The sequence below is a fragment of the Penicillium psychrofluorescens genome (genome assembly GCF_964197705.1).
Source record: "Penicillium psychrofluorescens genome assembly, chromosome: 2".
Taxonomy (NCBI): Eukaryota; Fungi; Ascomycota; class Eurotiomycetes; order Eurotiales; family Aspergillaceae; genus Penicillium; species Penicillium psychrofluorescens.
This window is the reverse complement of record NC_133440.1, coordinates 1,810,794-1,831,636: the sequence shown is the minus strand read 5'-3', so window position 1 is coordinate 1,831,636 and position 20,843 is coordinate 1,810,794. Positions and strand designations below refer to the sequence as shown.

The window sequence follows — 20,843 nt, the reverse complement described above, 5'->3', positions numbered from 1 at the left end:
ATGGCCGCTCATACCACTCCGGCCCTGTCGGCCTTGTCTGGCCCGACATATACCACAGCCCAGACGTTGATCCAGCAGGTGGCGTACCTGTTGAGCGACAAGATCTTCTCCTACTCGCCCGAAACATTCGACTTGGATGCCGCCCTTCGTGAATGGTCCTCGGGTCGGGAGACGAATGCAAATGGCGAGTCTCCCGTCGTCAAGACCATGGAGACCCGCCAGGGCGCCGGCAACATCGCTCTCGGCTACCTCTTCTCGCAGGATTTTGATCTGAAGAAGCGTCATGTGCCGCAGGGCATCGTTGCCTCCTCCGCTACCCTTCCGTACATGCGCGCGGCGCTGGAGCAACTCTCGCTGCTCTATTCAGTCGCCAGCCCCGTCGCTGCCCACGTCGCCGCTGTCGACTATGCCGGCGAGGAGGGTTTGGTCTCCGACTATGCTTCTGTTCTCTCGCTTGCCGAGGATCTCGGAATGGGTCTGGTCTCCAGCGGCTCGGCTCATGAGTCTCAACACATGGCTCTGTTCACGACGCTCCTTGCCTCTGTCCTCCCTTCGATCCATATCTATGACGGTGTCCGCGTTGGCCGTGAGACTACCCGGGTCATCGATGTTCTCGATCAGGATGGGCTGAACCGTACATACGAGGCTGTCCGCAAGACTCTGGACGATTCTCGTAATCGCCACCTGGATGCCCAGGGCAAGGTTTTGGACTTGCTCAAGACCCTGAATGGAGAACTGGGAACCGACTATGGTGCCTTCGAGTACCATGGTCACTCGGAGCCTGTCTCCGTTCTGGTGGCCTTTGGCACTGTCGAGGCTGCTCTCACTGCTCAGGTCGCCCGGTCGTTGGCCAAGGACGGTGTCCGTGTGGGAGTCGTCAATGTCCGTGTCTATCGCCCCTTTGTCGAGGAGGAGTTCCTGCGCGTTCTTCCTCAGTCCACCAAGACCGTCGGCATTCTTGGCCAAGTGGTCAACGAGGAGGCTGTCCAGGAGGAGGGAACCCACTCTGCCCTCTACGAGGATGTGCTTGCCGCTTTGACCTTTGCCACGGGCCGTGAGCATGCTCCGGCCTGCGTCGAAATCAAGTATGCTCGCTCCCAGCGCTGGGACCTGATCACAGCCGCTGCTGCATTCCAGCGTATCTTTGACAAACCGATCCTGCCGGTCAACACTGAGACAAACCAGAGTGCGCCTCTGCGGTTGTTGGACCCCGCTACCGTCCAGGAATACACTTTCTGGGATGTCGATAGCTCTGTCTCCGTGGATGCCACTCGCACCCTCAGCCAGGCTCTTGCCGCCGACTCGGCGAGCAATGTCACCGCCAGCAACACACACGATAACCTGGTGCAGGGCGGTGCTGTCCGCATCGATATCCGGAAGAGTGCTAAGATCCTGGATGCTCCTTATGCCGTGACAGCTGCGGACGTTTCTTATGTTGGAGACATCAAGCTGCTGAAGGACGTTGATGTGCTCGCTTCTGTCAAGGATAACGCCAAGGTCATTGTCAGTGCCCCGGGTATCAAGGATGAAGATCTGGAGAAGAAGCTGCCTGCTGCCTTCAAGCAAACCGTGGCTCACCGCGGCATCTCTCTCTTTGTTGTCGACCCTTCGGTTACTGAAGATCAGTCCCTTGACGCCCTTGTTTTGCAGGCTGCGTTCTTTCGTGTTGCTCTGCCTTCCCAAGAGAATGTGGGAACCAAGAAGCTGTCATCGATTGCCGGCAATGCCGAAGCCCTGGAGAAGGTGATCAAGGATCTTGACACGATGCTGCGCCAGATCGAGATTCCTGAATCCTGGAAGGAGCCCGAGGAGGCCAATGAAACCCTTGAGCTCCAGAAGGATCTCTCGATCAACAGCTTCGCCCCCTTCGACAAGGCCGACACCGAGCCGTCGACCCTTCTCAAAGACTGGGAGACTGCTGCTCGTGGTCTGGCGTTCAAGGAGGCTTTCGGCACCAAGACCGCTCTCCGCCCTGACCTGGCCACGAAGACTTTCACTGTGCACGTTAAAGAGAACCGTCGCCTCACCCCCACCACCTATGATCGCAACATCTTCCACATCGAATTCGACCTTGGCGACTCTGGCCTGACGTATGACATCGGTGAGGCCCTCGGTATCCACCCCGAGAACGACCCCAAGGATATCACCGACTTCATCGCCTTCTACGGGTTAAACCCCGACGCCATCGTCGAAGTTCCAAGCCGCGAAGACCCCACCGTGCTGGAGAACCGGACGGTGTACCAAGCACTCGTCCAAAATGTCGATATCTTCGGCCGCCCACCCAAGCGATTCTACGAGGCCCTCGCCGACTTCGCCACGGACGAGAAGGAGAAGACCTCCCTCCGAACCCTGGGCGGCCCCGACGGCGCCGTGGAGTTCAAGCGCCGCGCCGAAGTCGACACTGTGACTTTTGCCGACATCCTGCTGGAGTACCCATCTGCGCACCCAGAATTCCACGACATCGTCCGCATCATCGGCCCGCTGAAGCGCCGCGAGTACTCCATCGCCTCTTGCCAAAAGGTAACCCCAACGACGGTGGCGCTGATGATCGTCGCCGTGAACTGGGTCGACCCCAACGGCCGCGATCGCTTCGGCATGGCCACCCGCTACCTAAGCCGACTGCGAGTTGGCACCCCGATCACAGTCAGCGTCAAGTCGAGCGTGATGAAGCTGCCCCCCAAGTCGACGCAGCCGCTGATCATGGCCGGTCTGGGTACAGGCCTGGCGCCGTTCCGCGCATTCGTGCAGCACCGCGCCCTCGAGAAGGCCCAGGGCAAGGAGATCGGCGCTGTTTTGCTGTACATGGGTTCGCGCCACCAGCGCGAGGAGTACTGCTACGGCGAGGAGTGGGAGGCCTATCAGGAGGCCGGCGTGATCACTCTTCTCGGTCGTGCCTTCTCGCGCGACCAGCCAGAGAAGATCTATATCCAGGACCGCATGCGCCAGACCCTGCCTGAGATTATCCAGGCTTATATGCGCGAGGAGGGCGCTTTCTACCTCTGTGGTCCTACCTGGCCCGTTCCTGATGTCACGACCGTGCTGGAGGAGGCTATTGCCACCGAAGCGAAGAATAATGGCAAGAAGGTCGAGACCCGCAAGGAGATCGAGAAGCTCAAGGACGCGGAGCGCTATGTTCTGGAAGTTTACTAGATGTTTGGGATGTGGTTGTGTTTCCTTTTTTTTTTTTTTTTTTTCTTTTCTCTCACGATCTGACGACGTTCGCATTTGCACCCCCTCTCGATCCTCCCTGTTTGGTCTAGCGCAATTGATGCCTTATAGACAGACTCGGAGAATATTGCATTTTTGAATGATACTCTCAATTTATACTGCCTCTACTTCACGAGAGTGCTCAGATTCCGGCCTATAGATTACTCTTCACATAACTGGCGAGGGGTCAGCCATAGAACGGAAAGAAATTTGTATCTCCATTTTTCCTCTCAGATAAATTTGACACTTCGCTGTTGATAACCGCGGGAATGCCCGTTTTGGTTATTCGACTAGATCCCCGTCCTTTAGACCCCCAGCGCTTTGGTTTCATTCTAAAATCTCTAGTTATGGGTGTCGCGACGTGCATGATTGGTCTCCTTAGCGCCAGCGCGAATGCCAGCGACACACAACTTCAGCTACCTATCTGCCCCTCCTTTCTCAGTCTATCCATAATACCTTCACACTCTTACTCCACGGTAAATACTGCTAAGTATACATGCAAAAGAACTGGAGACTTTCCTCTCACTGCGAAGATGGAGATTGTGTCATCAGCAGCGAGTGTGATTGCGGTCATCCAACTGGCAGGGAGTGTTGTGAAGAGTTGTGGGGGCTACATTAAGCAGGTGAAAGATGCCCAGAAAGAGATTCTCTCCTTGCAACAAGAGCTTGGCGATCTCTTGAAGGTGCTGGAGAAACTGTCCGAGCTTCTTCAGAGCACCCAGGACACAACGCTGTCTACGTCCGAGACGGTACGTGACGAGCTCTTAAAATGCCACACAGTCTTGGAGGCCTTGAAAGGCAAAATAGATCCTGGAAATGGAAAGAAGGCCATGAGCAGAATGGTTTTTCGGGCCTTGAAGTGGCCCTTGACTTCTACTGAAGCGGAGAGAGCCAAGGAGGACCTCGAGCGATGCAAATTGTCATTGAATCTGGACTTGCAGATTTATCAGACGTGAGTTTTGTTCTCTTTGTTTACAACTCAATTTATTTACATCGTCTCAGCACTCGCATCACTGATATCGCACGAACGAGTGATCGTATTGACCGAAAGGAAGACTTGAAGCAGTTGCCACTTGTAGCTGAGGCTGAGTTTGGTTCATACATGGACCAGCATGAAGACGAATGCCTCTCGGGGACCAGGACTGAATTACTTTGCCAGATTACTGACTGGGCGACGTCAACGGCTCCGAACGGCAGATGTATCTTTTGGCTGAAAGGCATGGCGGGCACAGGAAAGTCGACAATATCCCGCACTGTGGCTAAATCCCTCAAGGAAGCCAACTCTCTTGGAGCAAGCTTCTTCTTTAAGAGAGGCGAAGGAGATCGAGGAAATGCAGCGAAGCTTTTTCCCACGCTTGCTCGACAACTAGTGATCCGTCTTCCTCATTTGATTCCCAGCATCCAGAAGGCAATCCAGGTTGACCCCAACATTGCGACAAGGTCATTGAGAGAACAATTTGGAAAACTACTTCTTGAGCCATTCACAAGTCTAAGCTTATCTGATATTCAGAACGTAGTGATATTGATTGATGCCTTGGATGAATGTGAGCACGACGATGATATCCAGGTCATACTTCAATTACTGCCGCGCTTGCAGGAGGCGAGCGGCATACGCCTACGGATATTTCTCACAAGCAGGCTTGACCCTCCTATCAACCTTGGGTTTTCAAAGATGACGAGTCATGATTACCGGGATTTGGCTCTCCATGAGATTCCCGAAGAAGTGACAGAGCATGATATCGCTTTGTTCTTGAACCATCGACTTTTACGAATCAGGGTCGACAGGTCGTTGCCTGTCGACTGGCCTGGAGATACAGATCTTCAGACTTTAATTGTGATGTCAGTTCCACTGTTTATCTTCGCCGCTACCATATGCCGTATGCTTCAGGATCGACAATGGGACCCTGTGGAGACTCTGACGGAGATCCTCGAGCATCGAAGTGAAGGATCCCAACTAAATGGGACCTACCTTCCCGTGCTGAATCGACTGCTCAAAAACCAAAGTGAAAAGCGGAAACAGCAACTAGTCCAACAATTCCAAGAGATCGTCGGTACGATAGTGATGCTTGAGACCCCGCTCTCAATCATCTCACTTGCGAAACTCACTGGTGCCTCTGAAAGAGCAATCGATCTAAGACTGGATTCATTTCACTCAGTCATCCGCATTCCTCAAGATAGGACAATGCCTGTGCGGCCTTTCCATCTATCTTTTCGAGATTTCCTGCTGGACCCGGAAACACGCAAGCATACTCCGTTATGGATAGACGAGAAAGCGGTGCATCAAAATTTGGCAAAATGGTGTCTTTCCGTATGCCAGAACCTGAAACGAAACATCTGCGAACTACCAAGTGATGCAACCTTACACGCGGATATTGACCGGCAGAAGATCCATGACTATATTTCCCCAGAACTACAATACGCTTGTCGCTTTTGGGTGTACCATCTCGCAAAGAGTGAAAATCCAGCTCTTCTTAATATTTTTCCATTTCTGAAAAATCACTTTTTGCATTGGTTGGAAGCCATGAACATCCTAGGCCTTGGGGCAGAAGTTGTGGAGATCATCAATTTATTGCAGTCAACCATACAGGTATGTTTGTTGCCATCGAATGGTGTGTACACTCTGAACAAGTGATACAGACGGGCAAGGAGCCTAACATATCGGAATTCCTGTGCGATGCAAATCAATTCGTTCTTAAGAACAATCGTATATTGAACATCGCGCCGCTGCAAGTTTACTGGTCTGGGCTTCTATTCACTCCAAGAAAGTCAACAATTCGGCAGACATTCAAAAAAGACGTACCTCCTGCGGTATCCATCTTTCCAGATATCGATGAAACCTGGGGTGCAGGTGTACAGACTCTCGAAGGCCATTCGGGTGATGTTGTGACTCTAGTATTCTCTCCCGACAACAAGTTGTTAGCATCTGCCTCGTCAGACAAGACAATTCGGCTTTGGAATCTCACTACGGGAGTATTACTACAGACTCTTGAAGGCCACCAAGACCTGATCTACACAGTGGCATTCTCTACGAATGGCCGAGTATTAGCATCTGGCGCTCTTGATAATACAGCGAGGCTGTGGGATCCTGCCAGAGGTACGCTACTACATATTCTTAAGCACTCACAATTGGTTAGATACGTGGCTTTCTCTCTCGACGGCCAACTTCTAGCGTCCGCTTCAACAGACACAAAGATCCGACTATGGGGGGTTGTTGCCGGTAAACTCATCCAAACCATTGAAGTCAGTTCGCGTACGGCCGTTCCAGTAACATTCTCCCCCAATGGTAAAATACTAGTAAATTCTTGGGGGGGTTTAACTGTTTGGGATCCTGAAACAGGCGCTCTTGAGGCAATTTCCAAGAATGACACTTTCTGGGCCTCCTCGGCGGCAATTTCCCCAGATGGCCGACGTCTAGCGTTTTTCTCGAGCCCCGATACAATTGAAATCATGGACACTACCACATGGGCGCCAATACACACGATTGAATCAAATTCAGATGATATCATTGGTCTAACGTTATCCCGTGATGGTCAGTTCCTGGCCATTGGAACATCAAGCCAGAAAATTCAGGTATGGGACCTCACCACGAACGCCTTACAGCAGACTTTCGAAGCCCATACATTTAGAGTTTGGTCAGCGGCCTTTTCGCCTAACAGCCGACTTCTTGCCTCTGGCGCTTTTGATGGTACGATCCGGATTTGGGATCCTAGTACATGCCTCCCGCAGCCAGCTTACAATGGCCATCGAGACGTAGTCTTTTCGATAGAGTTCTCCCCGATGGGCAACATTCTAGCGTCTTGCTCCAGGGATAGGAAGATTATTATTTGGGACTATAATACAGGCATGCTAAAGAAGACTCTCGAAGGCCATTCTGGTAGTGTTCAGTCAGTTTCATTCTCTTCGGATGGTCAATTACTGGCGTCGGGTTCGCAAGATAAGACCGTCCGACTCTGGGACCCTATCACGGGTATTCTCAAGCAGACTCTAGAAGGACACTCAAATAGAGTGGAAAAAGTGATTTTCTCACCAACAGGACAACTGACATCTGGGTCCGCTGACGAGAAAATCATAATTTGGGATCTCACCAGGGAGATGCCGCGGCAGACATTTAAGGGTCATTCGGAACTGGTTACTTGCATTGCCTTCTCTCCTGATGAGCGACTCTTGGCATCTGGTTCACCTTATCTCGGAATCATATTGTGGGATGTCGCGAGAGGGATGCAGCTACGAAAAGTAAACCCCGATCTAGACTGGGTCAGAGATGTGGCATTCTCTCCAGATGGCCGACTGATAGCGTCTGGTTCTGACGACAAGACAGTACGGGTCTGGGATAGCAAGAGTGGCACGCTGCAACAATCTGAAAAATTTGGAGAGAATATCTGGACAGTAGATTTTTCTGAAGATGGTTCATATCTGAGAACCAATTGTGGCTTGTTGAAGATCCGGTCTTCTGGCGTTAATCCAGCATCGGCATCATCTCCGGCCAACATGAAGATGTTTGTGAAGGACAAACAGTGGCTATTTTATCACGACCAAAGAGTCCTCTGGATACCTCCTGATTATCGACCTGCTTGCTTGGCCGTGAAAGATGATACGATAGCTCTGGGGCATGCTTCAGGGCGGGTCATCTGGATACGATTTTCAAAATAGTAAACAATTCTTCAAATTTTTTCTTCCTCTCAAGCACTGAGAGCGGATAAAGGATGAGAGATTTATTGCTCATATCGCGTGTCGTCTAGATGCAGACTTGTTATTTCAATGTAGAACAGCTTTTCATTATTAACATTATCTGAGGTCATGAACAATTCAGAAACAAAGTAATCACATCCCAAAAAGCAACCCCAAAACAACTTCTCCATGACTCCGTGCAATGTAATTGCTCAAAACACGCCAAGTGTAGCAAAAGGAAGACAAAAAGCATGCAAGTCGATGAAGAAAACAAAAGTTCCAGGAATAATCATGATCGCACGCAGGAAATAAGAGCGTTGACCAATTTAATGGCACGCAGACACAGACGGTTCAACAGTCGTTTCACCATCACCATCATCATCATTATCGTCACCAACCTCAGCAACAACAATACTAACGATCTCTTTCAACGGCTCATCAGAGATGTTCATGATTGCACGTTGAGAATAGGAGCGTAGACCAATTTAATGGCACGCAGACATAGGCGGTTCAGCAGTCGTTTCAGCGTCAACATCATCCACCTCAGTAACGAGAATTTGAACGTCTTCTTTCAGCGGCTCATCAGGAATAGGAGCATAATGGCAGGATACTACCGGGCTCACCGTGGCGGAGGCGTATTTATTGCGCTGAATGAACCAGAGCTGGAACACACCCGCAAAAGCAACAATAGTACTGCCCCACCAAGCGATAGCAGTGCAGCCAATCCCCGCGCCAGTGCTATACAGCCATCCCGCAACGGGGGGCGCGAGAGTACGGGACGCTGCACCAGCGGAGGCAGCGAGGCCATTGATCCTGCCCATGACGGAGTCGGCAGGGGTGGCCTGCTTGATGAGGATCAGGAGGACTGGGTAAGCGATGATCGAGAGGATGTTGCGGACGATGAGACAGGTGTAGATCCCAACGAAGACGAGGTGCTGGGGTAGTAATACTAGGAACGGGACCATGAAGTATGCGATTGGATGGAGCACCGTTACTAGAATGAAAAGCCGCCAAATACCCAGGTAATGGGCCATGGCAGGGAAGACCACGCCCTGGATGACAAGCGCAATGACACCGTTGGCAGACATGATCAGGCCGACAGTACGAGTTGAAAGGCCCACACCGCCGGGAATGTCGAATAAAGAACCATTTAAACCACCAGTAAGGGCGAACTTCTTGTCCTGCAAGAAGATAGGAAAGAGATGGTCATAGGTCATGGAATGATAGGAGTAAATGGCCAGCGCCAACACGAGCATGACGATTTTCCATGAAAAAGCTTTGGGCTTTTCAGGTTTGCCGGTGGGCGAGGAGCTATCAGTTCTCACATCCCAATGTTCCTCTTGGTGGACGTCAACCTGGTTGAAGGTGCCGTAAGACTCAGCTCGAAGGTCGACTTCGGCATGAGCGGTTGAACCAGAGATTGCCAGAAGGGGCTGCTCGACCGACGGGTGGTCGACATGTGCACTGGAACAACCAGGTTGCATGTCTGGATGAGTCTCCTGCAGGAAAAACCAACTGCCAATAATGCTCAGCAAAAGCAAAACAGAACACACAAGGTTCGGCAAGAGGTAAGGAAATTTGCCAAACAATCCATCGGCAGGAAAAAGAGAGGGAAAACCTTCAGAGGGTTTTGCCAAAAGACCTCCAATTGCTTTAGGTAGGCTGTCAGCAGTTGTAGACTCGATATGCAGAGCAAGTGTTACTCACCTGGTCCGAGGATAGTCCCAATCGACCAGACGAAAGGCATAACCGCGTATGCTCGGGCTGTTCATAGGCGGATCAGCAATATTCATGTCGTAAAAAAAGAGTAAGACTTACGCTCATGCTCAGGCCGCTTCACCAGCTCGGCAACCATAGTCTGAATAACCCCAATATTCCCATTCAGGGCACCACCCAGCGCACGACCTGCGAGAGCGACCCAGAAATTTCTTGCAAAGCCCACAAGGAGGAGGGAGAGCATAGTACCAAAGCAGCCAGATAGAAGAATAGGCTTACGGCCAAGACGGTCCGACAAACTACCCCAGAACATGCCGGTGAGGGCCTCTGCGAGGGAGAATGCTGAGATCAAGATGCCAGCGTAGAAGGACGCGTCATTGCCGCTGGCCATGTGGAAGTCCTTGACCATCACCCATGAGTAGGGGAAGATGGAGGTCAAGGCTATGGGCTCTGCAACGCGGCATATTGCTGTCGTGTCGTGAGTTAGTGGCGCGATAGGTGAAAGCGGGAGGCTAAAACTTACCCAGGAGGAAAAGTTGCCCGGTGGGAAAACTGTCGTCGGAGAAAGCGAGTGATCTTTCCTGTTGGGTTAATACCATCTTCTTGAAACCGTCCAAGATTCTTACGGCAGGCCCTCCCAGCAACGGTGTCGATTGGTTTGTTTATTCTTTCTTATATTCCTGTTCTTGTGGCGAACGAAAGTCTCTGCTATGCAATGCGCTGTGAGATCAAGAATCAATCTGACCGAAAGCCAGAAACGCGATTGAAAGTAGCAGGGTTGGCTGTGTTTAATAGTGGGAAGTAGCGGTGGGAACGAGGGAAGGTGGTAGAGGAGGGAGGAGGGGAGGAAGAAAAGAGGAGAAGCAGACGGAAATTTAGTTCACCTCGTTCTGTCGGCGGAAAGTGGAGGCCGCTAGGCAAAACAGGAAAAGGTGTCCAGCGTTGCCGATAAGAAAAACACACATGACCAACTGCTATTTTCACTGGATTCTAATTCTTGGCTATTTTTCATTCCCTACCACCTGGAGATGGATTGCACCGCGGGGGAGTGCGGCAGGCCGTCTCCCCGTGAGGAAAAAAAAATCTGATGGTGGCGAACCGGTCTGAGCGCGGTCCAAGTGTTGGCTATGCGACCCTATCTATCATCTATACTATGCCGCGCAGTTTTCCAGACAAGGTCTCTATTGGAAATATCTTTCAGAAATCCTCCCTTGAGTTGATATCGTCGGGCTTCGTGTCTTATAGTTCTATAGATGTCCCCTATCCACTCGTTTACACACCGTCGCGATCTTAATCCGCTATCGCCCAATCACGGTGCGCTAGGGCCCCGCCAATCACTCCCAAAAGAGGCATGTTGTGAGGATCGTCTACACACCAATGAATGAAGCGAAAACAAGCATGCAATTGGGTCTATCACGGTCAAATCAAAACACAAGGAAAGAGCATGCCCGGCAGACTGGCCCGCCATGAGAAAATGACAATGAAAGAAAGATAAATCATTGTAAAACCTGTGCCGACCAAAGAATGTCCTGCTGCGCCGGCTAATCCATGATCATGCGGTCCCGATCATCCAATAGTACCTAACAGAAAAAAAGAAAAAAAAGTAACCAAGCCAATAGAAATATCAACAAGAGGGCGCCTCCGGATTCTGCGGAGCGTTGGTGATTTCAACGGAACGAGTCTCCAGCTCTTTGGGCAACATGACTTGGGCACCTGGCACATCGACTAGAGGTTCAACGACAGCTGCCGCCGGCTCCGACTTGACTGTCTCTGCCGGCTCCGCTGGGGGTTGGTGAACCGAGGGCGCTGCGCTGGAGGAAGACCCATCGGCTTGCGGCTTCGGAGAAGTGTCCTCGACGTGCTCCACAGATTCGTCGTTTTTCTCTTCGTCGCCAATGATAGCGGCCAGGCTTCGGAAGTTGAACATGGGCTCGAGGGAGGGGTTGCCGCTTCCGTCAGCAGAGGAAGGGCATCCAGTGCGATCCTCTGGGGTCGTTTCCATTACAGAAGAGATGGAGGAGGATGTCGATACATGTCGAAGATGGGAAGGCCGTAGCCCCTCAGGAGCTGCGGACTGCTCGGTGGCCTGGGATGTAGAGCTCGGCTCTGCTGGACTGGCACCGTTCGCGGGAGCAGACTGATTCGGGTCCTCTGCGGCTGGAGGCACTCGATCGACTGCCTTGCCCTTACCCGCTGCGGTGGCGTCGCCACGATCAATTGAAGAGGTGCTGCTGGCCACCTTTCCTGACCCCATCTCCGGGATATCCAATGCCGAAGTGCTGGCATTTTGACTATACAGACCAGTCTTGCGTGCCACCTTGTCCGCCTTTTTGGCTTCCTTCTCCCTCCGCTTGGCCTCTTTCCTTATGTCCTTCTCTTCCCTTTTCCGGCGCTCCTCCTCGCTGGCCAAGCTCAGCCGAATAGCTTCCATCATCATCATCTCCTCCAAATCATCGATGCGGGTACGTCTGGAGCTGGCCCGCGGCGGTGCCAAATTTCCGGATTCTTCTTCGCCAGTGTCCGATTCAAGAGGTCCAGCTCCCGCGCGCGGAGCTGTCCGCTCCGCTCGCTCGGTTAAAAAAGCCAATGCATTAAGCGCTGGTGAGCCGTTTCGCCCACCGATTGAATCGTCTGCTGTTGCTCTTCGCATTCCTCGGCGTGCCAAACTGAACCCACGGGAGTCTCCTCCAGAACCGTTCGAGTTCATTAGATACGCCGCGGTGTGCAGAGCGGTTGCAGCTGCAGACCGACGGGCCGCATGGGCTCGGGCACTTGCCAGCTTCTGGGCCCAATCCGGCCGGACCCTGTCGGTCGTGACCACAGACGGGTCAGTAACGGACAATGAGGTAGCGCGTCGGCGGCCCGGAATGGGAGCAACGATATTTGCAGATGATAATGATGAAGTTGATGACACTGGCGAAGTGATGAGGGGAGAAAAGCGTATGTTGGGATCTGCGGCATAGGTCAAGCCGCGGCGGAACGGAGGGGGCGCATAGGTCACTCCAAACTCAGGTTGAACGCAGAAGGGACATGCCGAGGGTTCGGAAACTAGTTGACCTTCGACGGACTCGGGCTGTTCTTCACCCGCGGCGGGAGGGGGAGCATTGGGGTCTGCGTGCTCTGGAGGGTGGGGATCTGGACGCTTGATTTGAACGAAGCATTCGGAGCAGATGGGCTGATCACAGCATCGGGTACGGTTCAAGTATGGTGGATAGTAAAGGAAGCAGATGGGGCATTCGCTCGCATCTTTGTACAGATACACCTCGATCGGCTGTCCGTTGACAAACGGGTCCTTTGGCAGCTGCAGCTCTCGCGGAGTCAGGTCTGTCTGCGAGCTGTGCCGAGAGGAACCGGTCAGCGCCGCCAGGGTCTTTGCCCTCGTTCGGAAGAGAGGCGAAGTGGATGTGCCGGACGCGACCGGGGTCTGAACGTGGGTGGAACTTTGTGAGACGTCAGAGTTGTAGGACTGAGAACGTGCCGTAATGGGCACCGTCAAGTGCTGGATGTTGGCTGGGTCCGCTGGCTGTTTGGTTTCAACGGGCTTGGGCAGCTTGTATTCCAGCTCGGGGGGGATCTCATCCGGTGGGGGGATGGGCATTCCCCGTGCCGCTGCCATGAGCTGATGTTCCGCCCACGAGTCGGAAAAATCGTTCAAGCCTCTCCAGAATGGGGCCATGCGGCGTTCAATCTGAACCATCCGCTGTCAGCATGCACTTGCACCGAGAGGTATCACGGCAACCTACCATCAATTGCCGCACGACCGCTTTGCCGAAGTCCTCCGTCCCTACGTACACTCCTTGTGTCACCAAGTAGCCTCCGTCCACATGCTCTTCCTTCATGCTGCGTTCCCGTTCCTTGATACGGGCCGTGCGTTCCCTCTCCAGGTGTCGTGCCTCTCGCTCCTGTTTTGTCTCTCGTCGATGCTCCAGGGCTGCGACATCTCGGTCACGGGTGTGACTGGAGCCGATTCCGAGAATGGAGAGGTCTGGTCCGCTGCCTCTGGAACGGCCACCATGTTGATATGGCGAGCGCTCGGAGCCACCGGAAGTGCCTGCAGGAGACCATTGATGGCTGCGGCGACGCAGCGGAGCGGCGGAACGCGCCTCCTTGGTCTGTGAGTTACCCATGATGAGGAGAGATGAGGGAGTTGTAGCCGAGAAGTGAGAGTGGGGAGAGTAGTGGGATCACCGTGTCAACACGGCGTTGGGTCCGATGCTGACAGCGAAGGCGGGAACCCCCACAAGGGGAGGGTGAAAGGTGGAGTCGAGACCACCAACGGGGGAGAGAGAAGGGGAAAGACCAAACAAGATGGGTGGAAAGGGAGAAGCGAGTGTATTAACGCGGAGGTTGAAACATGAGGACGGCGTGGAGAGCGAAGCTGGGGGGGAGCGGGGGGGAAGTGGGAATCGGTGAGCAAAGACGGAGAAGACGGGCGATGCGATGGCGCAAGTCAGATAGATGAGCACGGATGTGGGCGGGATAATAAAGGGATGCGCGAAGCCGCGATAGACACAAAGATCCCCAAGGGCCTAGACTAAAAAGTGAAGTAGAGCAAAGGAAGAAAGAAAGACAGAAAGAGCGTCGTGTGCCAGAAACAGGTGATCGCTCTGATTACATCAGTTGCCGGATTACTTACTTCATCTTTCATATGATCTGAGGGATCCCCGTCTTGACTAGTGTGTCGATCAACACCCAGCCGATACATACTTTATACGTGAAATCATCATTTCATAATTTCAGGAAGAATGTTCAGAATGTCCTTCCTGAGGCTGTGACGGTGATGGTGAAAAGGGAAGGCGGTCAGAGGGGGCAGTTTGGGTTAAAAAAAGTTGTCTGGTGTCTCTCGTGTCTCTGTCCAACCAAACACACCATGCCAACACTTCCCCGGCGATGACAGAAGCAATCACCCGGCTTCATATCACCCCTCTCACCCCGGAGATTCTGCCGTCGGTGCTGCCTGCCTCCATCCGCCAGTCGGCGACAGATATCTCCTTCCATTCCATCCCCACGTTTCTCGAGAACAGCTACGGCTACGTCACACTGCCAGCTATGGAGGCGGAGAAGATTAAGAAGAAGTTCAATGGCTCGATTCTGAAGGGCAAAAAGTTCAAGGTGGAGACCGCTCGGCCGCAAAAAAGACAGCGACTCGAAGAAGAGGCCGGGGCGGAAAAGGACACGAAAAAGAAATCCAAGAAGCGCAAGTCCGAGGATGGCGTATTGGATGGTCTTGAGCTTCCCGCAGACCGCAAGGTGAAGCGAGGCTGGACGGAATCAAGCACTGCGAAGAGTGAACGACGGAAGACGGAGAAAGACAAGGAGAAGAAAAAAAGCAGTAAAGACAAGAAGGACAAGACGCAGGCCAAGTCCAAGTACACTGAAAAGTCAGAATGTCTATTCCGCACGAACATCCCACCAAATCGATCTGCCGATGATGCGGCAGACGACAAGAAGGCCAAGAAAAAGAAGCATTCGTCGCAGGGATCGGTTGTCCATGAGTTTGCCAAGACTGTCACACAGCCGAGTTTCTTGCGAGATGCAAAGGAGAGTGCAGCACCTACTGCTACATTTGAGGAGGGAAAGGGCTGGGTGGATGCGTTGGGGGAGGTGAAAGAGCCCGCCAACGAAAAGATCAGGAAGGCCAATTATCACCCGGGGAAGGTTGCAGGTGCTAAAGAGAAACGGAACGCTGGCTCAACCAAGAGCAAAAAGAAGACCCGCGCTACGGCGGAGCCATCTGACGCATCATCGTCTGAAGACTGGACCTCCTCCAGTGGCTCATCGGATGAGAGCGCTGACTCGGAAAGCGAAGATGATACGCCCAGCTCGTCCAATGCGTCTTCGGCGTCATCTGCAGCGGAGAAAAGTGCGAAGCCTGCTGTGTCTTCCCAACAGGAGGTAGCCGGCGCTCCGGAGACTGCTCAAGAATCAGCCCAGGAGGGAGGCTCCGATGAACCCACACATGAGGTGGTTACTTCTGCCAAGGAAGTTCATCCACTCGAAGCTCTATTCAAACGGCCCGGTCCGGTTGCAGCTGATGTACCAGCTGCTCCAGATGCCAACGCCGGCTTTAGCTTCTTTGGGAATGATGATATCGAGTCTGAAGAGGAAGAGCCACGAATCCCCGAGCCCCAGACTCCATTCACCAAGATGGATCTCCAAGAACGCGGCTTACGGAGTGCGGCGCCAACGCCAGACACGGCGATGCTTAGTCGACGGATGAAGTGGAACGATTTTGATGAGATGGAAGACGAGGACGAGGACGATGTCAACAATACCCCCGTCGCCAAGACCCGGAATTTTGAGGCTCCGCAAGAGGACACCGAGTTCGTGAAATGGTTCTGGGAGCACCGCGGTGAGAATAACCGGGCGTGGAAGAAACGTCGGCGCGATGCTGGCAAAGAGCAGCGGCAGAGGGACAACCGGAAGAAGGGACTGAAGGGCAAGTCCTGATGCTGAGCGATTTGTGCATGTACATATTCTGTAGCTTCTACCACCTATACTACTTCCTGGCTATATTTTATCAATCACTGGTGCTTATTCTTGGTTCTCAGCTAGGGCTCCTAATTAGATGGTCACCTGACCCGATAACGCCGATAACAGGTCAATGGTCGCGAGGCTCTTCACCAACCATCCATCAGCCCCTGTTGCAAGATGGATCGCGCCACGTCATTACAGGGCAGCAGTCGGCTGCTGCTGCTCCTGCTGTTCTTTCTCAGCCTTATATCGTTGAGTCTTGCCGGCTGTGAGTAACACCCGATCACGAGAAAGAGACAGAAAGAGAGCAGCACGAGCCCGATCCTCGAAGAAACAAAACACATCCACCGCGATCACGCTACAAGAAAAGATACTAACCATCACATTGAATAGCCCCAACCTCCTTCTGCAAATGCACCTGCTTCTCCAACAGCACCATCATCCCCCTCGATCCCGCCAAATCCACCAGCAGCTCCTCGCCCCTCGACAACGTACTCCTCAAATACCGGCGTCTCAGCGCAGGCACGGAATCCGAACACATGGACGACGGCGTAAGCGAGTACGAGAAGCGCGCCGCAGCCAAGTACCGGCCTCTGACCTGCAATGACTGCAACCGCAAGTTCTGTCTGGACTACGAACTGCCAACCTGCAAGGGTGCCAAGGAAGAGGATGTCTTTACCACGTGTTTCCGTAAGTGAACGTTTCACAGCAGGAAACGATAGTGTGGACGTTAACGGGGATTTACTTGACTAGAGCGCGATTCGCATAAGGATGAGGCGGTGGTGTTTATTTTCATAATTGCGACGGCGTCGCTGGTTGCGTGGGCGGCGTTGAGGCCGTGGGTTGAGAAGTGGCTCGAGGTTGGTCTTTCCTCTCTCTCTCTCTCTTTTCTATTTTTGCATTGATTGACCTCTAACGGTTCTAACTGTCAGGCTGCGCGCGAGCGGAGATCGTATATCCCGGTGGCTCAACCGGAGACCCGGTAGTTCATTCGCTAGTTCTGTATATGCTTAGCAGGCGGATGATCCAATGAACATACTTACTTCTCTATCTACTGTGTATTCTGCGTCTACTATCACCGACTAAATTCGACTATTGGGTAAGTGATCTTCAATCACACGGTGTGCGGATGCGCCGGCTCCCGATTGGAAAACTAATCAATCGAATCTGGCCCGACCGCGATGTGGAGCAGGCCCAACGGCTGTGGTTTCAGGTTTTAGATTGACCGAGCCGACCGGACTGACAAAAAAAATGGCCACGATCATCCTGCCGGGCAGGAGGAAGGACAGTAGGGAAGAATAGATCAAGATGCGTGTTATATAAATAGTGTGGCAATGGCTGTGCATTCCACGCGCGATGATCTCATTGCTGAACGCAGATTGTCGGGGATGCTGTATTCCTGCAATTAAACACCGACCGACCCTCTTGGCCCTCTTCTTCTTCCCACACACTCTTTCTCTCTTCCTTCTCCCCCATTCACTCGTTCACTCCGATCGGGGACGATAGCCACCTAACTACTAATCTACATTGGTCGCCCAGTCTAATAACACTCCAAATCTGCGGCGCACCCGTTTTTACTCCACCGATCAACAACCATGGCCATCTTCGACGCGGACAAACGGCCTCGTGGGCTGCGCATGCCGTCCTTGTCCGCCATGAAAGTCGGCTCCACGGCTCCCAAGTCCCAATTCACCCTGCACAGCATGCATAGCATGCACAGCAAGAAGTTTTCCGATCTCTACGAGAACGACTTGCCGGCCATTCCTCCACCACCCACCGCAACCGTCTATCCCTCTCCGCCACCACCACGCCCGCCTCCTCCACCCAGTAAGGAACTGCCACCGACGCCAGGGGATCAGCCACTGCCTGCCGCGCCGTCGCCGCCGGTACTGCCGGAGAAATCCATGAGCCCGCCCGCCCCGCCTTCCAAGACCCCTACGACCGGTCTGCGCTCCGCTAATGCGCCCGCTCGCAAAGCGCCAGCGGCGGGTAATGCGTTCGCAATTGAACAATCTGCTACTGCTAGTCCGCCGCCTGCACGTCCTGCGCGATCTACAGATCGTTTAACGCTAGACACCTCTTCACCGCTCCAGCCACCGTCGGTGATCCTCTCCCCGTCTGCGAGCGAGCAGTCGGTTCAGTCGGCGCGCGCTGCCCCTTTGCGACCTGGGCGATCTACAGATCGACTTGCGCTCGATTCGCCGTCTCAGCCAAAACCACTACCGCAATCGCAATCCCAACCACAACTACCAACATACGCGTCGCCAAAGTCAAGTCCACTGCCGAAGCCGCAACCTCAAGCACAACCGCAGCCAAAGCCACTCCCGCAACCACAACCTCAAGCACAACCGCAGCCAAAGCCACTTCCCCAGCCGCAATCTCAAGCACAACCGCAGCCAAAGCCACTCCCCCAGCCGCAATCTCAAGCACAACCGCAGCCAAAGCCGCTCCCACAGCCGCAACCTCCAACACAGTCGCAGCCCGCGAAATCCACTTCCTCGGGGCTACTGTGCAGCGGCTCCATTACAGCACTAGAAGACTTCGATCTCTCCCCCGCGGCAGTGGGCATGGGCGACCCATTCGACAGAACATCGAGCGACGAACTGGGCCCAGTGCTTGACACGCCGCCCGCAGAAGCGGAGATCCCGCCGGCATCGTTGAAACCAGTGCATTTCTTATGCTTCCAGGAGCACCGCAACATGCCCGTGTCCAAGAACGTGTGGCATCCCGTGCCCTGCATGTTGTGCCAAAAGCGAGACACTGAGATCCGGCATCGCTGTGTCTTCTGCGATCTACGCGTCTGCGAGGGTTGTTTCAAGACGTTGCAAAAGTGCCCAAGGAGATCCTTGCAGGAGATGATGGGTAGCCTGCGTTGATTCGTCCTGTTTCGGTCATGCCAACAAACCCAGGGAATGGTAGGATGGAACGTAATGGGACTTGCGGCGTCTTTGTGGTCCAGTTCTCATGTGCGGGAGCGGAATAGGATGGGGACTCCAGGTCTATGGCGAAAGTGTCAGTTATGTCTTTATTTGTTTTCTTTTGATGATACCAAGGAACGACCGTGTACATTATGTTTATCCCCGGATGGTGTCAAAAACATGGCAGGGCATCATCCGCATGTCTTTCAGAATATGCCTTACATTCAATCATGATCCTCCTCCGTAAGGCCAGGACAGCCCTCCAACTCCTCGTCCGTCTCGTAGCGATACTTACACCAGAAGCAATACCGATATGTCTCACGGAGGAAGACAACCAGTTTCTGCAGCTTCTCCGCAGGGTCCAAGGCATTAAAGGCGTCCAGCTCCGGGTCCTCCTCCTCGAGTTCCTGCTCAAATGTAGCGGTATGCGGATCGAGCCGGAGGCCCAGGGCTTTCCGGTCATCTCGTTCGAGAGTGTCGTCGTCGTATGTGGGGAGGTGCGGGTTGGGGAAGAAGGAGGAGGGCAGCGAGGTTTGGAGGGCGTGGCGGGCGTGGAGATCGCGTTCTCGCTCTTCTCGCTCTCGTACCAAACCGCGATAGAGTACATTCAGCTTGGCAGTCGGCTTGACGCTTGGTTTCTTATTCTTGCGGTGCGATGCTTCCGGTGTGGCGTGCTCATCAGGAGGCTTTGCGTCATTCTTGGCTTGATGCTTATTCCCACCGTCGTCCTCGTCGTTGTCGACGTCGTCTTGCCCGTCTTCGTTATCCCTCTCCGCTGGTGACGCTGACGATAATGGCTCCCCTTCCGCCTCACCATCCAGCCTCTCCGCCACCTTCTGCGCAGCACGCACCTGTGCCTCCGTCCGGCGCAGCTCACGCTCCTCCCGAACACGATCACGATAATCACCTTCCTCGTGCTTGATTTTCTTCACTGCCTCAGCTGCATCTTCCCGGATCTTACGCTTCTTCTCGCTGTCCAACCCAATGCCGCCGCGATCCTCCTTGAACACGAGATTCAGCGGCTCCGACCGAGCAGCGCCCAAACCCAGGCCCGGGCGCCGGCCCTCGGCCAGCGGTGTGCTATCTTCGGATGCAGGAGCTGCTGTCTCGCGTTTGCCGAGTGATTCGCCGGGCTTGAACCCCAGCTTCGCCATCATCTGGAATCCCTTGTTGGAGGGGTCGAGCGTGCTGGTGGCTAGGGCTTCTTCGCGGCGGGCGGCTTCTTGCGCGGCGCGCTCGGCTTTGGAGGGGACTTTGGCGCGGGCTTCGGACTATCGAGGGTTGTGCGAATGATCAGCCAGTGTCTTTTGGGCATGGTTGTCGGCTAATTGTCGGGCAATTGGGCGGAACAAAAACTCACCTCGCGTTGTTCGCGCCGCTTCCGCTGAGTAAAGGTTTCTTTCTGCTGTACGGGCTCCTCGATTACCATTGACATGTAGTCGTCCTCTTCATCGTCGGGGGACGGCATTGTGGTGTGGGTGGTGTGGGTGGTGGCTGTGGTGGTTGTGAAGGGCAAAAAACGCAAGACGCAAAAAAAGATGGTTTTGCGGGGAAGTAAAGTGGATCGGTCTTTGCATCACTTGAATTCATCACAACACTGCCAGGTAACTATACAGGACCACCGACTCGGAGGTATATTCTATGCCTGAGATGGATTGAACCCCCATTGATTGAAAAGGAAAACAGAAAAACAAACGACACGAAAAGATGAAGTCCACAAGTGGATGATCGACATGGACGGCCTAAACGACTACCAAAACAAGGCTAAACGAATCTCCGCTCGGAGCCTTCTTCTATGTCCGAGGTTGATGGATGGGTGTAACGGTGGCCGACTAGTTAGCTGCGACATTCCGCGCTTGA

The 20,843-nt window shown here is 53.5% G+C and overlaps 8 protein-coding genes across 8 annotated transcripts; 5 read left to right on the top strand and 3 right to left on the bottom strand.

The window, feature by feature from the left end:
- Positions 1 to 3,150, top strand: PFLUO_LOCUS2903 (sulfite reductase [NADPH] flavoprotein component; the record flags this gene model as incomplete). Its single annotated transcript, XM_073780091.1, has 1 exon — positions 1 to 3,150. One exon carries the CDS (start codon positions 1 to 3, stop codon positions 3,148 to 3,150), a length of 3,150 nt encoding a protein of 1,049 aa, XP_073636981.1.
- Positions 3,151 to 3,740: 590 nt separating this feature from the next.
- Positions 3,741 to 4,470, top strand: PFLUO_LOCUS2902 (uncharacterized protein; the record flags this gene model as incomplete). The annotated part of the gene is made up of 3 exons (XM_073780090.1): positions 3,741 to 4,159; positions 4,210 to 4,383; positions 4,440 to 4,470. 3 exons carry the CDS (start codon positions 3,741 to 3,743, stop codon positions 4,468 to 4,470), a joined length of 624 nt encoding a protein of 207 aa, XP_073636980.1.
- Positions 4,471 to 8,360: 3,890 nt separating this feature from the next.
- Positions 8,361 to 10,190, bottom strand: PFLUO_LOCUS2901 (uncharacterized protein; the record flags this gene model as incomplete). The annotated part of the gene is made up of 4 exons (XM_073780089.1): positions 8,361 to 9,526; positions 9,583 to 9,639; positions 9,694 to 10,059; positions 10,115 to 10,190. The coding sequence occupies 4 exons, from the start codon at positions 10,188 to 10,190 to the stop codon at positions 8,361 to 8,363; spliced, it is 1,665 nt and encodes a 554-aa protein (XP_073636979.1).
- Positions 10,191 to 11,215: 1,025 nt separating this feature from the next.
- Positions 11,216 to 13,718, bottom strand: PFLUO_LOCUS2900 (SNF1-interacting protein; the record flags this gene model as incomplete). The annotated part of the gene is made up of 2 exons (XM_073780087.1): positions 11,216 to 13,279; positions 13,335 to 13,718. 2 exons carry the CDS (start codon positions 13,716 to 13,718, stop codon positions 11,216 to 11,218), a joined length of 2,448 nt encoding a protein of 815 aa, XP_073636978.1.
- A 763-nt stretch (positions 13,719 to 14,481) lies between these two features.
- On the top strand, positions 14,482 to 16,041 carry PFLUO_LOCUS2899 (uncharacterized protein; the record flags this gene model as incomplete). Its single annotated transcript, XM_073780086.1, has 1 exon — positions 14,482 to 16,041. The coding sequence occupies one exon, from the start codon at positions 14,482 to 14,484 to the stop codon at positions 16,039 to 16,041; it is 1,560 nt and encodes a 519-aa protein (XP_073636977.1).
- Positions 16,042 to 16,242: 201 nt separating this feature from the next.
- On the top strand, positions 16,243 to 17,051 carry PFLUO_LOCUS2898 (uncharacterized protein; the record flags this gene model as incomplete). Its single annotated transcript, XM_073780085.1, has 4 exons — positions 16,243 to 16,333; positions 16,459 to 16,755; positions 16,819 to 16,925; positions 16,998 to 17,051. 4 exons carry the CDS (start codon positions 16,243 to 16,245, stop codon positions 17,049 to 17,051), a joined length of 549 nt encoding a protein of 182 aa, XP_073636976.1.
- Positions 17,052 to 17,660: 609 nt separating this feature from the next.
- On the top strand, positions 17,661 to 18,941 carry PFLUO_LOCUS2897 (uncharacterized protein; the record flags this gene model as incomplete). Its single annotated transcript, XM_073780084.1, has 1 exon — positions 17,661 to 18,941. The coding sequence occupies one exon, from the start codon at positions 17,661 to 17,663 to the stop codon at positions 18,939 to 18,941; it is 1,281 nt and encodes a 426-aa protein (XP_073636975.1).
- Positions 18,942 to 19,207: 266 nt separating this feature from the next.
- PFLUO_LOCUS2896 (uncharacterized protein) lies at positions 19,208 to 20,451 on the bottom strand (the record flags this gene model as incomplete). The annotated part of the gene is made up of 2 exons (XM_073780083.1): positions 19,208 to 20,254; positions 20,344 to 20,451. The coding sequence occupies 2 exons, from the start codon at positions 20,449 to 20,451 to the stop codon at positions 19,208 to 19,210; spliced, it is 1,155 nt and encodes a 384-aa protein (XP_073636974.1).
- Between the last annotated feature and the right edge of the window lie 392 nt (positions 20,452 to 20,843).